The following is a 21186-nucleotide window of genomic DNA, read 5'->3' as shown; positions in this document are numbered from 1 at the left end:
GGACTAATAAAGCTTTTTGGTGGTTATCTCTGTGTATGTCTGTTTCTTTGTTTTAAAGTCAAATTTACATAGACATCTTACTTCAAGGGAAAAAACACTTACTTCAAGGACTTTTCTTTTGCAGTGCAGGACTTTCAGGACTATTCAAAATATTTAGCTTTTCTCCATGTTTTTCTGTTATACATCAATTTCTCCCTCCCTCCCTTTTTTAATTGAATTTTCCCGAGAAACAGTTACAAAGTTGTTCATGATTGAGTTTCAATCATTCGATGTTCTAATACCCAACCCTTCACCAGTACACATTTCCTATCACCAGTGTCCCCAGTTTCCTTCTGCACTCCAACAGCCAGCCTCTATGGCAAACACTTTTATTCTCTCTCTATCTGTCTGTCTCTGTCTCTTTTTCTGTTTTTCTGTCTCTGTGTCTGTCTCTGCCTCTCTCTCAAACACATATATAAACACAGTCTGTCTACTCCCCAAACTCGGTTATTTGCTTTTGAGACAAAGTTACTATCTTCTTTCCTTATGAGTAATACTCATAGTGAATGTTAAGCCAGGCTCTGGGTTAATGGCCCCAGAATCTGCCATTTTCTCAGACTCCTAGAATGAAGTAATGAAGTGTGCGTGTGTGTGTGTGTGTGTGTGTGTGTGTGTGTGTTGTGGGGGCTGACACTTAAGGAGCTGCTCTCTTCCAAGTCTGAACAATTACAAAGTTACCCCAGAGTAGGCACACCTTATACCTTACATTTCCTGCCTGGTGCTATTAATGTGGAAAGTTCTGACATCTTTTCCTAGCTAGCATTTTAGCAGCGATCTGAAGGTGAAAATTTCATGGCTTTTGAATTACAAGCCATGAGAAGACCAGAGTGGTGGAGGCCTTATTTTTCAGATAACCTTCTATGAACAAGAGCTAACCACTCCTGACGTTTTTGAAGTGCTGTTATTTAGTTATTTCTGCTGAAAGCTGGGAACCTAACTAAATGTAATAGAACTTCTTATACATTCTTGTTGAGGAGCACAGACTATGATAAAAATATTTCTTAGAACTGTGTGTCTGAGCTGAAGTGAGTACAGTGGATAGAATATTTGCCTTGCAGGCTCCAGACCTTGGTTCAATCCTGAGAGAGGAAACCTCAATTTACCCTTGCTAGCTGCTGTGAACAGTCCTGTATTTTGCTGGTTCGCCCTACATTTTTGGCCTTCTGCAAGTTACTGGGCTTTTTCTCATAAACAGGAAGTTGCAATTGTCCATCATAAAATTCTTCCCAGTGCTTAGGCTCATGGAGAGACTAAGATACTGGACAATACCAGAGGCAGATGTCCAGAAAGACTCAAACTAGCCAGGCCACCATGTAGATTTCCTGCATTTTCTGTAATACTTGTCCGTTGATAAGAAATCCAAAAGGCCTTTTAAAAGGCCTACACAAAATGTTTCCTTTTAGTCTAGTCCTATACTTAGTTCTTCTCAACATGGGGAGCTCCTTTTCCTTTCTCTTCTACTTTCCAATAAACTTTTCTACTTTCCGATAACTCTGAGTCTGATCATCTTTATTATTCAATATTTTCATTTTTGAAAATATTGAAGAACCTGGGAATCACAAAGGAATACACACCCGCCGCTGCTTCTGCCTCATCTGCCTCAATCCCAGACACCCTGCACGATCCCCTGATCCCTGAGCACAGAGCCAGGAGTAAAGCCTGAGCACCACCGGGTGTATGGCCCAAACCGACCCCCTACACACACACACACACACACACACACACCCCGAAATATAGAACCGTGCCTGTACACTTCACACACACACACACACACACACACACACCGAAATATAGAACCGTGCCCGTACACTTCATCAAACCTGTTCCTGCAGAAAGCATGCACCCTTCAAGTAAATTTCCTCTTTTAAAAAAAAAATAAATTTTAATTTTCATTGAACTACCATGAGATACACAGTTACAAAGCTGTTCATGGTTGGCGTCTCAGTCATACAAGGTTCCAACACCCGTGCCTTTGATGCAGGAGCAGACTCACAAAGGGTGCCGACCACAAGGAAACCGTGGCCGGCCAGAAGCCCGGGAGGCTCTGGAGCAGCTGCGGCGGGCGGGTGGGGCTCCCGGAGCCGGGGCGGGTGGGCGGGGCCTCTGCCCAATGGGCGTGGTCTGGTAGGGGCGGGGCGTGGTCTCGGGTCACGTGGCCGTTTCGCTCGGCCGACCCTGGATTGCTGCGGGTCACCACGTAACTCCTGGGGCCTGCGTTCCGGCAAGTGGGACTCTGTGTTGGCGATGAGCTCTTTGGTTAATTTGAAGAGCTGCCTGGCAGCCGGTTTGCTGCAGAACAAAGTGGCCATCGTCACCGGCGGGGGCACGGGCATCGGAAAGGCCATCGTGACCGAGCTCCTACACCTGGGTGCGTTAGCAAGACCCCTGGGCCAGGGAACCGGAGTTAAGGTGGCAGCAGATTTCCAAGGCTAGAGTGACCTGGGGCCTGAGAGCCAGTGACCTGGGCCTTAAGACGAAGCTGCTATTGCAAAGCCAAGGACAAGTGGCCCTGATTAACACAGGGAGGAGAGAACAGAGATTTCTAACTACTTAAGAATAAGGCTTCCGGTGGAAGCATGCTGTGGAATTAATTGCAGGTGTTCGTTTAAAATGAACTATTCTCTGTCCTTGTCTCATTGCGGTGAATGGATATTTGTAAGTAGAGTATACAGAAGGTTGTAACAATTATTTCCTGTAATCTCCCACCTCATAATCAGAGCAAGAATATTTCCTCTTACTCTTTTCTGGAGGAAATCGATGAACAACAGGATGACAGTGATACAGTGATTCTTTTCTGAACATTGATCTTAGTACAGAGATGACTCTGTAAACATAAAAACAAAGAAATCATGGGGGAGTTAAAGATATATTGCCCCTAGGAATTTGTAGATTATGGTTTTCAATCTCTGATCAGCAAAGTTTTTTTCTGCTTAACAAGATCATGTTGGGGAAAATTGACAGTCTATGTATTGGTATGTAAATACTCTTTTACAAATAATGTATTCAGTTCTGCCTTTGTAGTCTGAGAAATATTTGTTCTCTTTTCACTAGTCCACAGGTGTCAAAAGCTTGAAGAGCACTGATATAAATCAGTGTTGTTAAAAAGCTGTAAATACTGTTTGGAGGCAAAGGAAAAAAAAAGAACATGTAAATAGAAAAGAAATGTATTCTGTTAAAGACTTTCACAAATAATTAGGAAAAGATCTGGTAATCTTGAGAGCAAGTTAGTTTGATAATATGAACCAAACATTCTAACCAGGGAGAACTTCTGAGAAAATCGTCAACTTTTTTGTTAACAAAATACAAGGTAAAACATAACAAGATGCCACTGCTTTTCTAATAAGGTTTCTGATGCTGGGGAAATTGTCGGGCCCTAGAGATAGCATAGGGGAAAGGTGTGGCCTTGCATGCTGTGTTATGTTACATCCAGCATCACACATGATCCTGGAGCACTTCTCGGAGTCCCTTCTGAGAAGAGAGCCACAAATAGCCCCTAAGGACTGCAGGTTCTGGCCCAAACACCCCTTTCCACTAATTCTCCTTCCCCAGGTCCACAAAATGTGATTGTTGAAATGAAATTGGAACTAAGTATAAACTTTCTGGAGAGCATTTTGGGAAAAATAATCTCCGAGCGTTAATAGTACTCACTCTCTATGATGTAGGAATCCATGTCTAAAGAATTTAAAGAGATGAGCAGAAATTAATACTGATTTGAATACATCTAAAGTTACAAACAGTTAAAAAAATCTAATAGTTTTACAGGGAAGTAACAATGTCAGCAGTGCCAGGTTATGCTGTTATTTAAACATCTTGCCGTTGAAGATTTTATTTATACAGAAAAAAAATGTGTAAGTGACAAAAGGAAGATTCTAACTAAGAAGAGCATTCTGATTTGATTGTTAATGCAAATACGCAGAAAAGACTGCATATATATTCAGAAACTGTAAACTTGTAGCAGCAACTTTGCTTGTTTTTGTTATTGTTTGTGGCTCCATATCCCCTGGTGCACAGGACTTACTCCTGGCTTTTTGCTCAGGAATCACTCTTGGCTGGCTCTGGGGATCATATGAGGTGTCGGGGATCGAACCATAGTCAGACACATAGAAGACATTTACCTTACCCTCTGTACTGCCTTTCTAGCACCTATTTTTCTGAAAATGATCAGAATTATGGATGGCTTAGATTGCCTTCATTTTTCCTTCTTTGAAATGAGTATGTGAGTTGCTTTTGCTTCGTGTTTCTAATGCCTAACATATTGTGTAAACTAAAAGCCAAAAGACAGAAAGACAGAGGTATGTGCACGCACGCGCACGTGTGTGTGTGTGTGTGTGTGTGTGTGTGTGTGTGTGTGTGTGTGTGTGTAATTCATAAGAAGAAACTGAAATTAGGCCGGAGCGATAGTACAGTGGTAGGATGCTTGCCTTGCACTTAGCCCACCTGGGTTGGATCCTGGACATTAGTAGGGCCTGCTGAGCTTTTCCAGGGGTGATTCCTGAACTTAGAGCCAAGAGTATGCCCTGAGCACTGCCAGCTGCATGTGGCCCCAAATCCTAAAATAACAAAGAAACTAATAAAGAAAGTTTGTATTTCCTAATCTGGCCCTAGTGCAGCTTCATCACCATTACTGTGTCCAAAAACCACCAAAATTTAGCCTCATTTAGGAAAATCCATAAAAGGACGAGAGTCAGGGTCCAGGGAGATTTGCCTTGCATGTGACTTGCCTTGCATATGGGATTCAATCTCCGGCACTGCATATGGTCCCTTGAAGTCTCCTAGGAATGATATCTGAGTACTTGGGTACAAAGCAGGGGTAAACCCCAAGCACTGTTGGGTGTGACCCCAAAAACAAAATGTGTGTGTGTGAGAGAGAAGAGAGAGAAAGATAGATAGAGAGAGAGAGAGAGGCAGAACCAACTATCTTATGTGGAAGTCATATATTGGGCTGTATAGCAGTTTTGCCAGATTTGGTTCAACTTCACCAGCTTTTATAGGTTTTCATACATTTGAAGTTTCTTAACACTTGCTTAGTAAATTTGTGTAGTTAAACACTCTACACATGGGTCCCTGAGCGCAGTGACCAACTCTGTTTTCATTAAGACAGGCTGAAACAGAATAATTATGTCACAATCTTTTGGAAGCCATGGATCCCTTTGAGCTGCCAATGAAAATGATGAAACATCTCTAAAAAATAGTACTTTAAAAATGTGCATGCAATACTGTTGTATGGATTTCTTAATACTATTGTATGAATTTCTTTCAATGAAGAGACAAATGACTTTTAGTGTACCTTTCTCAGCTTTTATTTTTAACGAGAGAATAAATGGCTACTTTCTGAAAATTATTAACCCCGAATTGGCCAAGCAGAAGAAAATATTGGCCAATTCTGTTGCTAGTGAGAAGGCTACTATATTTTGGCATGAAGTTGAACTTCACTTAATTTGGTATTAATTGGAAATTGGCCACTGAGGCGTGCTTTTTAAAATTAGATGAGTCCAATATGTGTAGACTGTGTGTCACTGTCTCTGTCTCTGCGTCTCTGTGTCTCTGTCTCTTACTGTGTCTCTGTCTCTGTCTCTCTCAGACTGGACAGAATAGAAATAGGAAAGGCAAGTTGAAATCTCGAGGCAAGATAGCAGTATTTTTTTCTCTGTAGACGAAGCTATTGCCAACAGCAGAGCCCTTGACGATGCTTAATAAATGTAGGCTTGATGAATGAGTTGAAGATTAAAAGCAGTCAGTTTCAGCCCAGATGGGAAGGGAATATACTTGGTTCCAAATGCCTTGATGGAACAATAATCCCATACTTTGCTGTACCTTGTTCTAATTGTTTACCAAACTTTTTTTTCCCACTCATCTATATCATAATAAAAAGGCCTATCCAAATCGCTTGGCATAAAGATTAGAAGGATTATTCTAATGACTACCTAGGTAGAATGAGAACATTGCTATTGATTTAAATAATATAGAATATATGAAAGAATATAGGAGTTTTCCCTCTGGCCTTCTAAATCCTCTTAATCTTTCACTGTGCATACATATACTTTTTTTTTTTTTTTGCTTTTTGGGTCACACCCAGCGATGCGCAGGGGTTCCCCCTGGCTCTGCACTCAGGAATTATTCCTGGCAGTGCATGGTGGACCATATGGGATGCCAGGGATTCAACCTGCATCAGCCGCCTGCAAGGCAAACGCCTTACCCACTGCATTATCTTTCTGGCCCGACATATACTTTGTTATTTATAAAATTGATATTAACTGTTCTACAGCTCTGTCATTTCAGATATTTTCTTTGCTAGAGTCTCACTTTTTGGATGGGACCGTGCCCAGCATTGCTTAAGGTATAATCCTGGCTCTGGACTGTGGGATCACTCCTGGCAGTTCTTAGGGGATCATATACAGTAGTGGGGATCAAACTCAGGTCAGCTGCGTGCCAAGCAGTCACCCAACTCATTGTACTATCTCTCTTGCCCCTATTGCTTATTTATTTTTTAAAAATTATTTTATTGTTATTATCATTATTATTATCATGTTTTGCTTTTGGGGGTCACATCCAGCTATGCTCAGGGGTTACTCCTGCCTCTACACTCAGGACTTTACTCCTGGGAGTGCTCTGGGAACCATATGGGATGCTGGAGATCAGATGCAGATTGTGTACAAGGAAAGTGCCCTACCTGCTATACTATGCTCTGCCAGTCTATTGCTTATTATTAACTAACTAAACTCGGTTTCTAATCTTTTACCAAGCATTGCAGTCTGTATTTCTTGCAATACCTTTGTACCTAGCTTAACTTTACAACTGATAAAATGTTCTAGCAGTTAAAGAAAATGGTCTTTTAATAAACTTATATCAGTCTATTCTCATATTAGTTAACTAGCTGTCCAAAGCCTTCAGGATTCAGATAGCCATCAATGATTATTTAGTGAGTTATTATCAGATATTATCAGTTATTATCAGTTATAATCAGAGTGATTATCAGTTATTATCAAAAGATATGAATGCTTCCGCAACCAACCCGGGTTCAATTTCTCCATCCCTCTCTGAGAGCCCAGCAAGCTACCAAGAGTATCCTGCCTGCACAGCAGAGCCTGGAAAGCTCCCTGTGGTGTATTCAATATATCAAAAACAGTAATAACAAGTCTCACAATGGAGATGTTACTGGTGCTTGCTCGAGGAAATCGATGAACAATGGGAGGACAGTGCTACAGTGCTACAGTCTTCTTTTGAAACCTAGGACAAAGTCAACATAAATCACTATAGTATTCCTGAGGAACAAGTTTTTATTTGTCATTTAGAAAATGAAGTTTCTCATGAAAGATACTTAAGCCTTTGTAGGAATAATTCACCATCCACACAAGTGAAATTTCCTTGTTCTTTTCTTTTTTTCTTTGGGCCACATCTGTTGGTGCTCAGGGCTTACTCCTGGCTCTGTGTTCAGGGGTCACTCCTGTTGGTGCTGAGGGGACCATATGTGATGGTGGTGGGCATAGAACCCAAGTCCTCTGTGTGCAAGGCAAGTGTCCTGCCCACTGTACAATCGTTCTGTCACCAGAAAGTGGAATGATTATGCCCACTTGGACTTCCTTTCCTGCAACTAGTATGTGTAAATTAAAAAGTACAATGCAGTCTGTGAACATGGGCTGGTGGAATTGCTCATCCTATTTAATAAATATTTATTGAACTGCATTTTGGTTATGTGCAGTAAAATAAATCATCCCGTAAAAAAAGTGACTTAAATTTTAACTCCCCAGAATTTTTGTGGGAGAGCTGCCCAGGCATGCTGTTGGTATCTCATTTGGAGGTCGTGCTAGGTGACTGACTAGCTTCTGTACTGTCACCAAAGACAACAGTCCACCTGAATATAGCCCCCCTGCTGGATATACACTCAGATGGTGACCTATACTGACCCGGACTGACATAACAATAGTCATAATTTGGACTCATAATTCTTATGCAGCTTTTCTGATTTACAGCTACAGCCTTGCTTATATAACCAAGGCGTGGTTACATAAGTCTTCTTGGATGAAGTCCTTGTGGATTGTACGTTCTGGCTGGCTACCAGCTCACAGTAAGAATAAACCCAGTGTCCTTGCAGTCAGGTTTTATATATACATATACATACATATATCTATCTATCTATCTCTATATATCTCACTGTCACTGTCCTCCCATTCATCAATTTGCTCAAGCGGGCCCAGTAACATTGTGAGACTTGTTACTGTGTTTGGCATATCAAATGACGTCACGGATAGCCGGCTAGGCTTTGCCGTGTGGGCGAGATATTCTAGGTAGCTTGCCGGGCTCTCCAAGAGGGGCAGAGGAATCAAACTTGGGTCGGCCATGTCGGCCGCATGCAAGGCAAACGCCTTACCCGCTGTGCTATCGCTCCAGCCCATATATATATCTCATATATATATATCCAATATATATATATCTGGCAAGCTACCGAGAGTATCTCGCCTGCACGGCAGAGCCTGGCAAGCTCCCCGTGACGTATTCGATATGCCAGACACAGTAACAACAAAGTCTCCAATGGAGACGTTACTGGGCCTGCTCGAGCAAATATATAGTAGTTAATCATATCAATAAGCTGGACAGGGGAAATTGGAAATTGATATTCCTGGGATAATGTCTTCCTTAATTTTTCTGCCTACAAATATGGGTATAATTTCCTCTTGTTCCCAGAGTAGGACACAAGGAATCAGGACAAAGATTAAACACACACACACACACACACACACACACACACATACACACACATTGATTAAACACAGCACACACACATACACAAAATCTGGCATCTACAATTCTTAAATCCATAGTGAAAATTAAGCCCCATTTGAAATCAAAAACTCCTTAGGCTAAGCCACTTATCTTTCCGGAGGCCAGTTACCATGTTAATTAAAAATAAAACCCAAAATCCATGGTTTGAGAGATAATACAGCAGGCAGCTAGCTGCTCGCCTTGCATGTGGCCACCCTGAGTTCAGCCTCCAGCATACAGTCCCTTGTGCCCCAGCAGGAGTAATTCCTGAACACAGAGCCAGCAGTAACCCCTGAGCATTGTTGAGTATGGCCCCAAAACCAAAATGAAAAAGAAAAAATAATAAAGAGGGACAATATTGGAGGTGTCCCCAAATGGCTATAGAAGGACAATATTGGAACAAGAGATAGTGTGTGATGATGATAAGACATTGCACCTAGCTAACTTCTATTCAATTCCTGGCACCGCATCTGGTCCCTATGACTGCCAGGCGTGATTCCTGAGTACCGAGCCAGGAATAAACCCTGAGCACACACAGGTATGCACATTTGCCCCCACCCCAGGGAAAAAGAAAGAAAAATTCTACCTATGCAGAGACCACCATGGTGTTGGGAAGCCATAGTCACATAAACATATCACGTGGAGAGATTGACAACCTATCCAGGTGGCAGAAACAGGAGCCAAGAAGCCATTCGGGGACACCAACCTCTCCTGCTAGTTAGCAGCAGCTGCACAGGGGGCCTCAAGGGGGAGCAACCTAGCAGAGACCATTATGACAAGGAGAAAACCCAGACACTTGCCAAGTCTTACCTAGAGGTTTATTGATATATATATATCTATATATATCTATATATATAGATATATATATATATATCTCAGTATATATGGGCTGATATAACCTCAGAAAGTCCATTAAGAGTTAGATTCTGGCTAGACATGTGTATTTGAGTTCTTTGCCCTCCTGATAGGAAAAAAATTCCTCCCAGAAACAGGAAAATAGTGAATCGGTGTTCTCTTAGGCGTATAACTTATGCTTTATGAAAAATTATGCATAAAGTTTGATGAATTAAATTCTCTTTTAAAGTTATCCATGACTTCCAATGAAATCAGAGTAAATCTTTTTAACAAAGAACATTGCATTGCCAGAACTTCATATTGTTCATTAGAATTTCCAGAAGTGGAGGCCAAGAGTGATAGTGTAGCAGGTAGGACATTTGCATTGGATGCAGCCAACCCAGATTGGATTCCCAGCATGCTGTTTGGCCCCTCAAGCTTGCCAGGGTACATAGTATAATGAATAAGTCCTGAGCATTGCTGGTAGTGGCCCCCCAAACAAACAAACAAACAAACAATAAATAAATAAATAAAAACGAATAGTTTTTCAAAGTATCTTATTTATAAATGCAGAGACTATCCTGTTCTGTATGATAGAGATAGTTCTGATCAAGTAAAAACCATTTTATTTGGGTTGGAGCAATAGCACAGCGGGTAGGGCAATTGCCTTGCACGTGGCCGATCTGGGTTCGATTCCCAGCATCTCATATGGTCTCCCGAGCATTGCCATGCCAGGAGTAATTCTTGATGGAAGAGCCAGGAGTAACCTCTGTGCATCGCCTGGTGTGACCCAAAAAGAAAAGAAAAAAACAAAAAAACATTTTATTCTTTGTCTTTGAAAACTTTATTCTACATTGTGTTGTTTGAAGGTTAACTGTGTACTAATACAACAGTTATAGTGGTGACAGAATTCCAAGGATTGTGGTGAGCAGGGAAGATTGTTAATGAAGCAGAGTTACATACGGTACAATCAAGGGTTTAAATGCTGCATTAGGGTGAGGGCAGGGATAGAAGAGCATGTTGAAGGAATACTTTTGGTTTTCTCTGGCAAGGGAGGGGTATTGATGTAGTGGTGATTATCAATGTTGTTTAATTTACGTCTTCAAATGATTATGGAATTATTTTTTTTTTCACTTTGTCTCTCTGCTTTGAATTTCCCTAGGCCCCTACCCCTAGTCCCAAAGGTAAGCCTGCTTGCTGTATTTTTACATGAAAAGAAGGAAACATTCTCCTTAGGATGTCCAAGATGTAAGACAACATGGACTAATAAGGCTTAGTAAGGTAGGTGTGAGTGCCAAATGCAGTTCAGTCGTGTTCCTTAAGGAAACCCCTGGTGGCAGTGTCAGTATTCTCATAGTCCCTCTTGGAACTCCATCTTCAATTCTGACTTTACAAATGTGCAGTGGCAACCATTTGAATGAAGTGAAATAATCACTCACCGATCGTGATGTACCTGGTTATTTGCGTGGAGATATTTGTAAATGGAAGAGCTAGCTGTGAAGTTTGTATTTATGTGACTTTGTAGAGTTCATATTCAATAACAAGGAGATGTGAGCCATGCTACTCTTGGGAGGCTAGGGCTATTTCATTTAGCCAAGATAACTGATATTAGTAACTACTAGAGCTGAGTCAAACAAGGCCTTTTGTTTAACCCTTCTTGACAATCATGCCTTTGTTCTTTTTTAAAAAAAACTTATTTATTTTTATCTTTTTGGGTCACACCTGGCGATACACAGGGGCTACTCCTGGCTCTGCACTCAGGAATTACTCCTGGCAGTGCTCAGGGGACCATATGGGATGCTGGGGATTGAACCTGGGTCAGCTACATGCAAGGCAAATGCCTTACCCACTGTGCTATCACTCCAGCCCTGCTTTTGTTCTTATACATCTTATTTGTACATGTTTTACAAATCCTACAATATACTATCATCATTTTTACTGTAAGCTATAACTTACTTTTAAAGAGAGTTGCATGTGGGCCAGCGATATAATACAGAGAGCAAGGCACTTGCCTTGTATGTAGTCAACCTGAATTTGATCCCTGACATCACCTATGGTTCACCAAGCACTGCCAGGAGTGATCCCTGAGCACAGAGCCAGGATCAGTCCTGAGCAAAGCCAGGTATGGTCTAAAAGACAAAAAGCACATGTACAAAATGAATCAAATAGAGAGATGAAAATCTATATGTGCTCATAATGATTATTTTTGAATCTCTTTCATTTTTTCAGTACTATCTTTCACTTGGAATCATTGTTTTTCTATTTGAAGGATTTCCTTTAACCCTGTTGCAGTGAAGGTATGCTTGAATGAATTCTTTAGCCATTATATGAGTGCATAAGTCTGTATTTTGTCATTATTTTGGTAAGTTATTTTCAAAGGAGGTCAAATTCCTAGATTCACAATTTTCCTTCCTCTTGTTGCCTTTGTGGCTCGCCTATCTGAACACACACACACACACATACACACACACACAGACACACTCACACACTCATTCGTATGAGAAGAGGTATTGCATTGTTTTCTGGCACACAGTAGTACTGTAGCACTGTCCTCCCATTGTTCATCGATTTGCTTGAGTGGGCACCAGTAATGTCTCATGACAAATTGAGAGATTTGTTGTTACTTTTTTTGGCATATCAAATACTCAACAGGTAGCTTGCCAGGCTTTGCTGTGGGGGCGAGATACTCTCAGTAGCTTGCCAGACGCTCCAAGAGGGGTGGAAGAATCGAACCCGGGTCGGCCTCATGCAAGGCAAATACCCTACCCCCTGTGCTATTGCTCCAGCCCTCGAACACAGTTGTTCCTAAAAAAAAAAAAAGTCTTCTCTCTTCTTTGTTCCTTTTCTCTCTTTTTTTGTTAAACATTTTTCATGTTAAACTGCTTTATTTAGTTTTATCAATAGTGATTTTTTTTGGTCACACCCAGCGATGCTCAGGGGTTATTCCTGGTTCTGCACTCAGGAATTTCTCCTGGTGGTGCTTGGAGGACCATATGGGATGCCGGGGATCGAACCCAGGTTAGCCATGTGCAAGGCAAATGCCCTACCCTCTGTGCTATCGCTCTGACCCCAATAGTGAATTTTTAGCCTTTAAAAAAATGACTTTCCTATTTGTTTGCATGCCTTACATAATGCAGGTCATTTTCATTTTATTTTGAGGTGGGGTAGGGTGGGGAGGGTGGGGCCATACTAAGTGTAACTGGGAAATTCTTTCTGTTGAGAATCCTGATGAGATGCTCCTAGCAGTTTGGAGGACTGTAATTTTGTTGTTGTTGTTGTTGTTGTTGTTTGGGGGCCACAGCTGGTGGTGCCTTGGATCAACTCTTGGCTTTGCATTCAAGGATCACTCCTGGCTGGACTTGGGGGACCACATGGGGTGTGGTAATTGAATGGATTAATTGAGCACAAGGCAAGTGCCGACTGGCTGTACTATTGCTCCAGCACTCAGATAAATATTCTTGAGCTATACTCTGGAATGAAGTTAAATTACTTGGAAACCGTTTTATACTTTACAAAAAGGCTTGCTTTGAGTTCACTGTTGACCTGAGCAGCTTTTATTCAAGGGCTCATATTTCCTGACACCCATCTGAATATTTATCTAATGTGTCATAAAAGGCTGTCATAGGGGAGCGGGTAATCCAGTGTTCTGTGAGCACCAGAGTTCATTCCCAGGACTCATTTTGAGTGATTCTTTTTCCATTCTCAGATCCTTTCCTTACCCACAAGTACTGATCGCATTTCAGTTGAAAATTTGAGGCAACTCTGCGGATCTCTAGAAATCCCTCTGTCACTCCCTTTATTCTCTGTCCTGTGTTATTGGCCTCTCTACACTCCCATCTTTGCCTCTACCATCCAGAAAACCACTTGCTTCTGAATGGGTTCCTCCTCCCTCTGCTGCAGACAGGAAGCTCTTTCTGAGGCTACATACAAGCTAGGCTAATCTCTGAATCCTCTGATGTGTATTTCTGCTCTCTGGGACCTCTAGCCTATGCTTCTTGCTGGCCAATGATGGAATAGCCACAGTTTTCTATGAATATTTTTTTCTTTAAGTAGTTTTGATCTGGTGGGTGAGTTCAGTTCTTTTGACTCCAACATGGCTGGAAGCAGTTGTTTTTTGCCGGGGGGGGGGGGGTGGGGAGCGGGGGGAGCATCTATTTTATTGGAAAGGAAACAGTAAGTATCCAAAACCAGATATTAATTTCTTATGGGTCTGTCCTTTCCATGAATAACAGTTTTATGGTTTTGCTCAAGCATAAATTAGACATTTTTCTGTAGTCATATTTTCCCCCAAACACTTTTTAAAAAATTTTTTTATTAGTGAAACACCATGTGGTGCAGTTGTTGACCTTACAAGTATTTGTACATGGGTTTGGTCATACAATGATCGAGTATCCATTCCCCCCACCAGTGCCCATTCTCCACCACCAGTGGTCCCAGTAACCCTCCCACCCCTCCCATACCTCCATCCCATCCCGCCTCTGTGGCAGGGCATTCTCTTTTGTTCTTTCTTTCCTTTTGGTTGCTAAGGTTTGCAAAAGAGGCATTGGGTGGCAAACATGTTCGGTCTATAGTCTACTTTCAGCATGCATCTCCCATCCTGGGAGAATCCTCTCAGCACTCTTTGCTTGGTGTTCCCTTCTCTGTCTGAGCTGCCCTTTCCCATAGCATGTGTGGCTGGCCTTCAAGCCATGGAGTAAACCTCCTGTAACTTATCTCGACTATTCTAGGATGTTGGTCTCCTATTTTTGTTATTTTATATTCCCCAGATGAATGCAATCTTTCTATGTCTGTCCCTCTCTTTCTGACTCATTTCACTTATGGAAGCAGTTTTTACGTGAAATATTTTCTAATACTAAAATTTGGAATTTGTAAAACCAGCAAAAGCATATTAACCATACTAACTTGTTCTTTGACCATTTTCTCTCAGGGTGTAATGTGGTCATCGCATCCCGTAAATTGGAGAGATTAAAATCTGCTGCAGATGAAATGAAGGCCAACCTACCTGCCAATAGCCAGGTTCAAGTCACTCCTCTGCAATGCAACATCCGTAAAGAAGAGGAGGTAAGACGCGTAAAGCCAAGAGATTTTTAACTCATTCATTTTAATTTGCAATGGGGGAGTCTCCTTTGCCTGACTGTGTTTTGGTGTTTGTTTTATTTTGGGGTCACATCCAGCTGTACTCACGGCTTACTCCTGGCCATGTGCTCAGGGATCCCTCCTTTCAGGGCTGATGCGACCATATTTGGTGTTGGGGATCGAACCTCAGTTGGCCACGTGCAAGGTCGGTGCCTTCCCCACTGTTCACTCTCTCTGGCCCTGGGTCTTTATTAATAGCTCATAGAGGTGTCTGTGTGGAAATATGTTTCCCTTAGTGATCTATTGACCTGGTAAATTCAGAAGAGGTAGAGAATCAGGATAGGGAAGCAAGGAGAAGCCTGGATGTGTTTGCAACTTGGGACTGACTGCCTTTCAGGTTATTTGCCATTTAAATAATTCTTACTGCTGGGGCTGAAGCGATAATACAGCAGGTAGGGCGTTTGCCTTCCATGCGGCCAACCCGGGTTCAATTCCCAGCATCCCATATGGTCTCCTGAGCACTGGCGGAGTAATTCCTGAGTGCTAAGCCAGGAGTAACCCCTGTGCATCGCAGGGTGTGACCCAAAAAGCAAAAAAAAAAAAATTATTTTTTAAAAATAATTTTTTATTTTATATAAAGTAGTTCATAATATTTGAATACATTTAATATTCAAACACCAATCCCACCACCATTACACCTTCCCACTACTATATATATATTTTTAAATTTTTATTAGTGAGACATCATGAGGTACAGTTGTAGACTTACAAATTTTTGTGCTTGAGTTTCAATTATACAATGGTAAAATATCCATCCCTCCACCAGTGCCCATTTCCCACCACCGCAGATCCCAGTATCCCTCCCACCCCCCATCCCCCCATCCCACCCTGCCTCTGTGGCAAGGAATTCCCTTTTGTTCTCTCTCTTTTATTGGGTGTTGTGGTAAAAAAAAAATTCTTACTGCTACATTTAACCTGATTCTATCGTGCTCCATTATTCTGGATTGGTAGCTTACACATTAGTACCACAATGGACCCCTGCTTTACTCCAGAGTTCTCCAGGCCTTTGGAGAAATCGTTTTATCCCAGTGACAACTTTAATATGATCTCGAGACATTGGGGGACTCTGATTGATAGTGCAGTGTGAGAGGCTGCAAGTTGAGAATCTTCTAGAGCAAGCCTTTGGTCCAAGTGAGAAGGTAGGTTATTAATGAGTTTGCTGTTACTATTTCTCTTTAGGTGAATAATTTGATCAAATCTACTTTAGATATTCATGGTAGGATTGATTTCTTGGTAAACAATGGAGGAGGCCAGTTCATGTCTCCCGCCGAAAACATCAGTTCCAAAGGATGGAATGCTGTGATTGAAACCAATCTGACAGGCACCTTTTACATGTGCAAAGCAGGCAAGTATAACCTATAGACACAAATGGAATTGAAGGTTTTTTCCCAGGTCATAGAGAAGCCAAGAGCCAGGGATGTGGCTGAAAGGTAAAGTATATGCATTGTATGCATGAGACCTAGGTTTGATCCCAGACACTTAGGGAAATAATAACAAATAAGTAAAAATAATAGAGAATTTTCTTTTCGTTTTTTTCTGGTATGTGTTGGGTGGCCACACCAGTGGTGCTTAGGACTTACTGAGCAGGGCAGGGCATGGGGAACCCTATGGGGTTCAGAAAACTGAACCTGAGTTGTGAGCCCATAAGGTAAGCACCCTACTTTGTATATTGTCTCTATAGCCTGACCATAAGGGAATTCTGAAAGAGAACTTTGCTTCAAATATATAGCCATTTTCTTGTCCGATTTACTCATCTGCATCATAGGAATGTAAATTGATACTCTTCTGTGAAACAAAATTGTTTTTATTGAAAAATATTTTGAGAGATGTGATAGGGGGAGTGAGCGAAAGAGAGCAGAGAGAAAGGGAGAGGGAGAGAGAGAGAGAAAACTGATACATTTATGAATAGAAATTGAGCAATACCTGCAGACTGGATTCTGTTGAACTTTTAATTTTACTGTGTGAGAATACTGTGAAGGAAAAATTTAAGAATATATAGAGATATAGCCATACAGTTATAAATTATGCTCATAAAGTTCAAGAGAACTTCAATAATAATTTTGTTTGAAAGACCTATATCAACTCTTGGAACCTCTTAATTCAACCAGATGTTATGGCAGAATATCAGTCCATATTCTTGTCTTTTAATTAAAGTACTGTGATATATAGAGTTATTCGTAGTTGAGTTTTAGGTATATATTTCAACACCGGTTCTGCTGCCAGTGTCAACTTCCCTTCACCAGTGTTCCCATAGTCCCTCCCCACCCCAACCCCCACCCTATCCCTTCCTGTCAACTTGACAGGTACATTACAAAGTTTCAGTGGTTGCACTGAAACTCATGTCTTCCGTTTTGCTGAGGCTATGTTTTGGATATATGGCTATACCCTTCACTCGTATCACTGGTATAAATGAAGCCCTGATGCCTGTTCACCCATTCTCTTCTTCCCAACCTTGATTTCTTTCCTTCTCTCTTTCTCCTCTCTAAACACTGAAGTCAAGGGTGATCCAAGCCTCACCCTTTGATGACAATAACATTTCCTCATCCAGTATCCTATATACCCCAGGTCAGTGAGGTTCATCCTCTGTTTGTCTTCTTCTGGCTTACTTCACCCAACATGTCATTTTCCAGTTCCAAACGCTTTGCTACAAATGGCAAAGTTTCATCATTCCTTGCAGCTGCATAATATTTCATTGTGTGTATATACTGCATCTTCATAATCCATTCATCTGTTGTTGGATATTAAGTCGATTCCATATCTTAGCGATTGTACTGAGTGCAGCAATGAATAATGGTGTGCATATGTTCTTTTGAATGTTTTTATATCCTGGGGGTAGATGCCCAACAGTGGAACTTCTGGGTCGAATGGCAGTTCAATTCTAAGTTTACTGAGAATTTTCTGTACAGTTTTCCACAAGGATTGTAGCAATCAGCATTCCCAGCAGTAGGGGATGAGAATTCCTTTTCACCACATCCTCAGCAACACAGATTGTTCTTACTATTTTTGTGCCATTCTCACTGGTGTGAGATGATATCTCATTGTCATCTTGATTTGTTTTTTTTCTGTTTATTAGTGATGCTGAGCAGTTTTCCATGTGCCTACTGTTTTCCTCTGAGAAGTGTCTATCCATTTCCTCTTCCCATTTTTTGATAAGGTTTTGGAAATTTTTTTGGTTGCTCTTTGTGTGTACTTTATATATCTTGCATCTCAAACCTTTATCTGTTGCCATTGAATGCAAATATTTTCCCCACTCAGCTGTCCTTTAGTCTTACTCATCTTTCTCTTGCCATGCAGAATCTTTTTAATGTTACGGTAGTCCCATTTGTTTATTTTTGATTGTGTTGCCTTTGTTAGTGGTATCAGATCATTGAAGACACCTTTGAGTGTCAAATCTTGAAACGTTCTACCTATATTTCCTCAAAGTGCTTTATAGTTTCTGGTCAGATCTCCAGATCTTTGATCCACTTTGAATTGATTTTTTGTGTGAGGTGGAAAATATGAATCCAGATTTAGTTTCTTCACGATCACGACCATCCTATTGTTCGTTGATTGCCTCAAGCAGGCCCCAGTGACGTCTCCTTCCTCCTAGCCCTGAGATTTTTTTTTAAAGTGCCGTATTCAAGGCTCTTTCAGGTTTAGGAGAATGAGACCCATCATTGTTACTGGTATTTGGCATATTGGGTACGCCACGGGGAGTTTGCCAGACTGTGCCGTGTGGGCAGGTTACATTTAGTAGCCTGCCAGTTTGTTCAAAGTAGGAATGAGATAATAAGATGTCTGGGAGCTGGGTTTTTTAGTTTCTTACACATAGCTATTTAGTTTCCCAAGCACCATTTGTTGAAGGGGCTATATTTACTCCCTTTCATGTTCTCAGTTCCTTTATCGAAAATTAACTGCACATATATATGGGGTTTTTTCTTAGGCCATTCAATTTTGAACCATTGATCAGAGGGTGTATCTTTATTCCAGTACCATTCAGTTTTGATCACTCTAGCTTTATAATACACTTCCAAATTGTGTAATGAAATAGCTCTCAATTTCTTATTTTTCTGTGTCATTTTGGCTATTTTTGATTTTTTTCTGATTCCATACAAATTTTATTTTTGACTTTTCTACGTTCTGGATAAATGTTGTTTGAATTTGGATGGGGATTGCATTGAATCTATATAGTAGTTTAGGTAGGTAGGATAGACATTTTAATAATATTGATTCTTTCACTCCATGAACATAGGATTTTTTTTTCATTTCCTAAGGCCTTCTTCTATCTCTTTATTCAGTGATTTAAAGTTCTCCTGATGTAGTTTTTGTTTTGTTAACTCTTTTGTCAAGTTGACTCCTAGGTACTTGATGTTTTTGGATACTATTTTAAATGGGATTCACTCCTTGATCCTTTTCTCTTCTGATTCATTCTTTGTATATAAGAATTGTCACCGTCAGCGGTGACCCATGGGTCCCCTTGGTCTGTTTGGGTTGAATCACCACCTCTTGGCCAGCTGACAGAGACAGATGAACAAAGGAACAGGGGCCACAGTCTGGTTGGTAATCAGTGGCCCTTTATTTAAGTCTCACAGTGTTAGTTACAGAGAAATCATGAAGGGTTGTGGGGGGAGCAATTACATATAGGTGTGGTTGAAAATTATCATAAACAATGAACAGATATAAAGCCCTTCCTTCAGAGGAAGTTCTTCTAGAATATTTACTCGAGGACAGGACCTCATGTAGTGCTAAGCTCTCTAGATTCCTGTTAGGAGATCCACCCAAGGGTGGAATTTCATCTAAGGACTTAGGCTTTCTCATTTCCTTAGCTAGGAATACATTTAGACAGTCATCTTAACTTTAATACTTAATAATATTTCTAGTCATTTTGTATGGACACTGTAGGAGATAATATTAAGCTTAAAGGGTGACTTCCTGGGGACTTCTTGCTATATATCCCAGACTATAGTCCTCAGGCCAGGTTAGTCTTTCCTAATCCCAGCAGGGTCCTTATTCAATAACATCCTTGTTGGGTCATGTCAGTTTCTTCCTTGCTTTTAACTTCTTCTACTTCTTATGGCACTTTGCCTATTCCTTTTTGATGCCAGGGTAGCTTACAGCTTGCCCTGGGTGCATCCAAGTCCCTTGCCAGTACCCTCCTCTTGGGAGTGTTAGGGAGTAGGGCAACTGAGGTTTAAGTAATTATGATGGATGCCCAGGGGTAAATATTATTCAGAGTCATTTAGTTCCCATGTTACAAAAACATAGCATTAACTGTCTTCCTGTGTCTAAACAAAAAGGATATTGATCTCCAAAAAACCATGCAAAGGGCATAAAGGAAAAAGAAAAGCATTACTTCACTTACATACACAAAATCCAGAGCCCTCAGAAGAATTTGACTTTGCAAGTTACAGGGTCTGTTTTGGGGATATATGTGACTAACAGATTGGGTGGGGGAGAGCACAAAGGAGAGGTTAAAAACAAACTCATGCTGTACTATTGCTCCAGCCCCTTGTATAATTCCCTGTGTGTGAAGTATTTAGCAAAGGCACATCTATAGAAGTAGAAAATAGATCAGTATTCCTGGAAAGGATCGAGCTATAAATAGACAAAAAAATAATTTTTTATTTGCAAATAAAACAAAAATAAAAACCCTCTGGGGTAGTAGAAAGATTCCAAAACTGGATAAATGATGGTTACACAAATTCTTATTTAAAAAATATATTTAAAATGTAAGTGTAGGGGGCTGGAGCAATAGCACAGCAGGTAGGGCGTTTGCCTTGCATGCGGCCGACCCAAGTTCGATTCCCATCATCCCATATGGTCCCCTGAGCACCGCCAGGAGTAATTCCTGAGTGCAGAGCCAGGAGTAACCTCTGTGCATTGCCAGGTGTGGCCCAAAAAACAAACAAACAAAAAAAGTAAGTGTAGAATTCTTGAATTTTATGGTATGTAAATTGTCCAATTGGGATTTTTATAGAAAGGAAAAATAGGGCTGGTGTTAGGGTACATGCGAGACTGGTTTGATCCCTGATACCACTTGACCCTGAGCATCACATGATATAAACCGGGCACTGCCAGGGTGGTTCTGGTGCTCCCTCCCCGGCCCCATCCCCTACCCACTAGCACTGTGCCATAGACCTGAGCATCACCATATCCCCAGCCTGGTTTGACCAGAATACCAGGCTGCTCCCTTTGATCCTAAGCTCTGTTTGGGAGCCCCCTCCTCAAAACAAACTGTAGACAGAAAAATTACTAATAAGCAGCATGCTGGAACAGGGACTGGGAAAATGATTAGGGATTAATAGGGTTCTTTGTCTGTATCCTACAGTTTACAAATCCTGGATGAAGGAGCATGGAGGGTCAATTGTCAACATCGTTGTCCTGACTAAAAACGGATTTCCAGGAGCTGCGTAAGCATTTTTATTTGCCCCCCCCCCC

General features: G+C 41.2%; 1 protein-coding gene across 1 annotated transcript in view; it reads left to right on the top strand.

The window, feature by feature from the left end:
* The first annotated feature begins 2219 nt into the window (after positions 1–2219).
* The window catches only part of PECR (peroxisomal trans-2-enoyl-CoA reductase), a 41650-nt gene continuing 22683 nt past the window's right edge, over positions 2220–21186 (top strand). Inside the window, exons 1-4 of the mRNA XM_056111580.1 lie at positions 2220–2407; positions 14561–14694; positions 15949–16114; positions 21077–21158. Of these exons, the coding sequence (XP_055967555.1) occupies positions 2284–2407; positions 14561–14694; positions 15949–16114; positions 21077–21158 (506 nt within the window). The 5' untranslated portion in view covers positions 2220–2283. The remainder of the gene's footprint in view (positions 2408–14560; positions 14695–15948; positions 16115–21076; positions 21159–21186) is intronic.

The sequence above is a fragment of the Sorex fumeus genome, unplaced genomic scaffold (genome assembly GCF_029834395.1).
Source record: "Sorex fumeus unplaced genomic scaffold, SorFum_2.1 ptg000014l, whole genome shotgun sequence".
Taxonomy (NCBI): domain Eukaryota; kingdom Metazoa; phylum Chordata; class Mammalia; order Eulipotyphla; family Soricidae; genus Sorex; species Sorex fumeus.
Note: the sequence above shows the minus strand (reverse complement) of the source record. Positions and strands in the feature narration are given on the sequence as shown.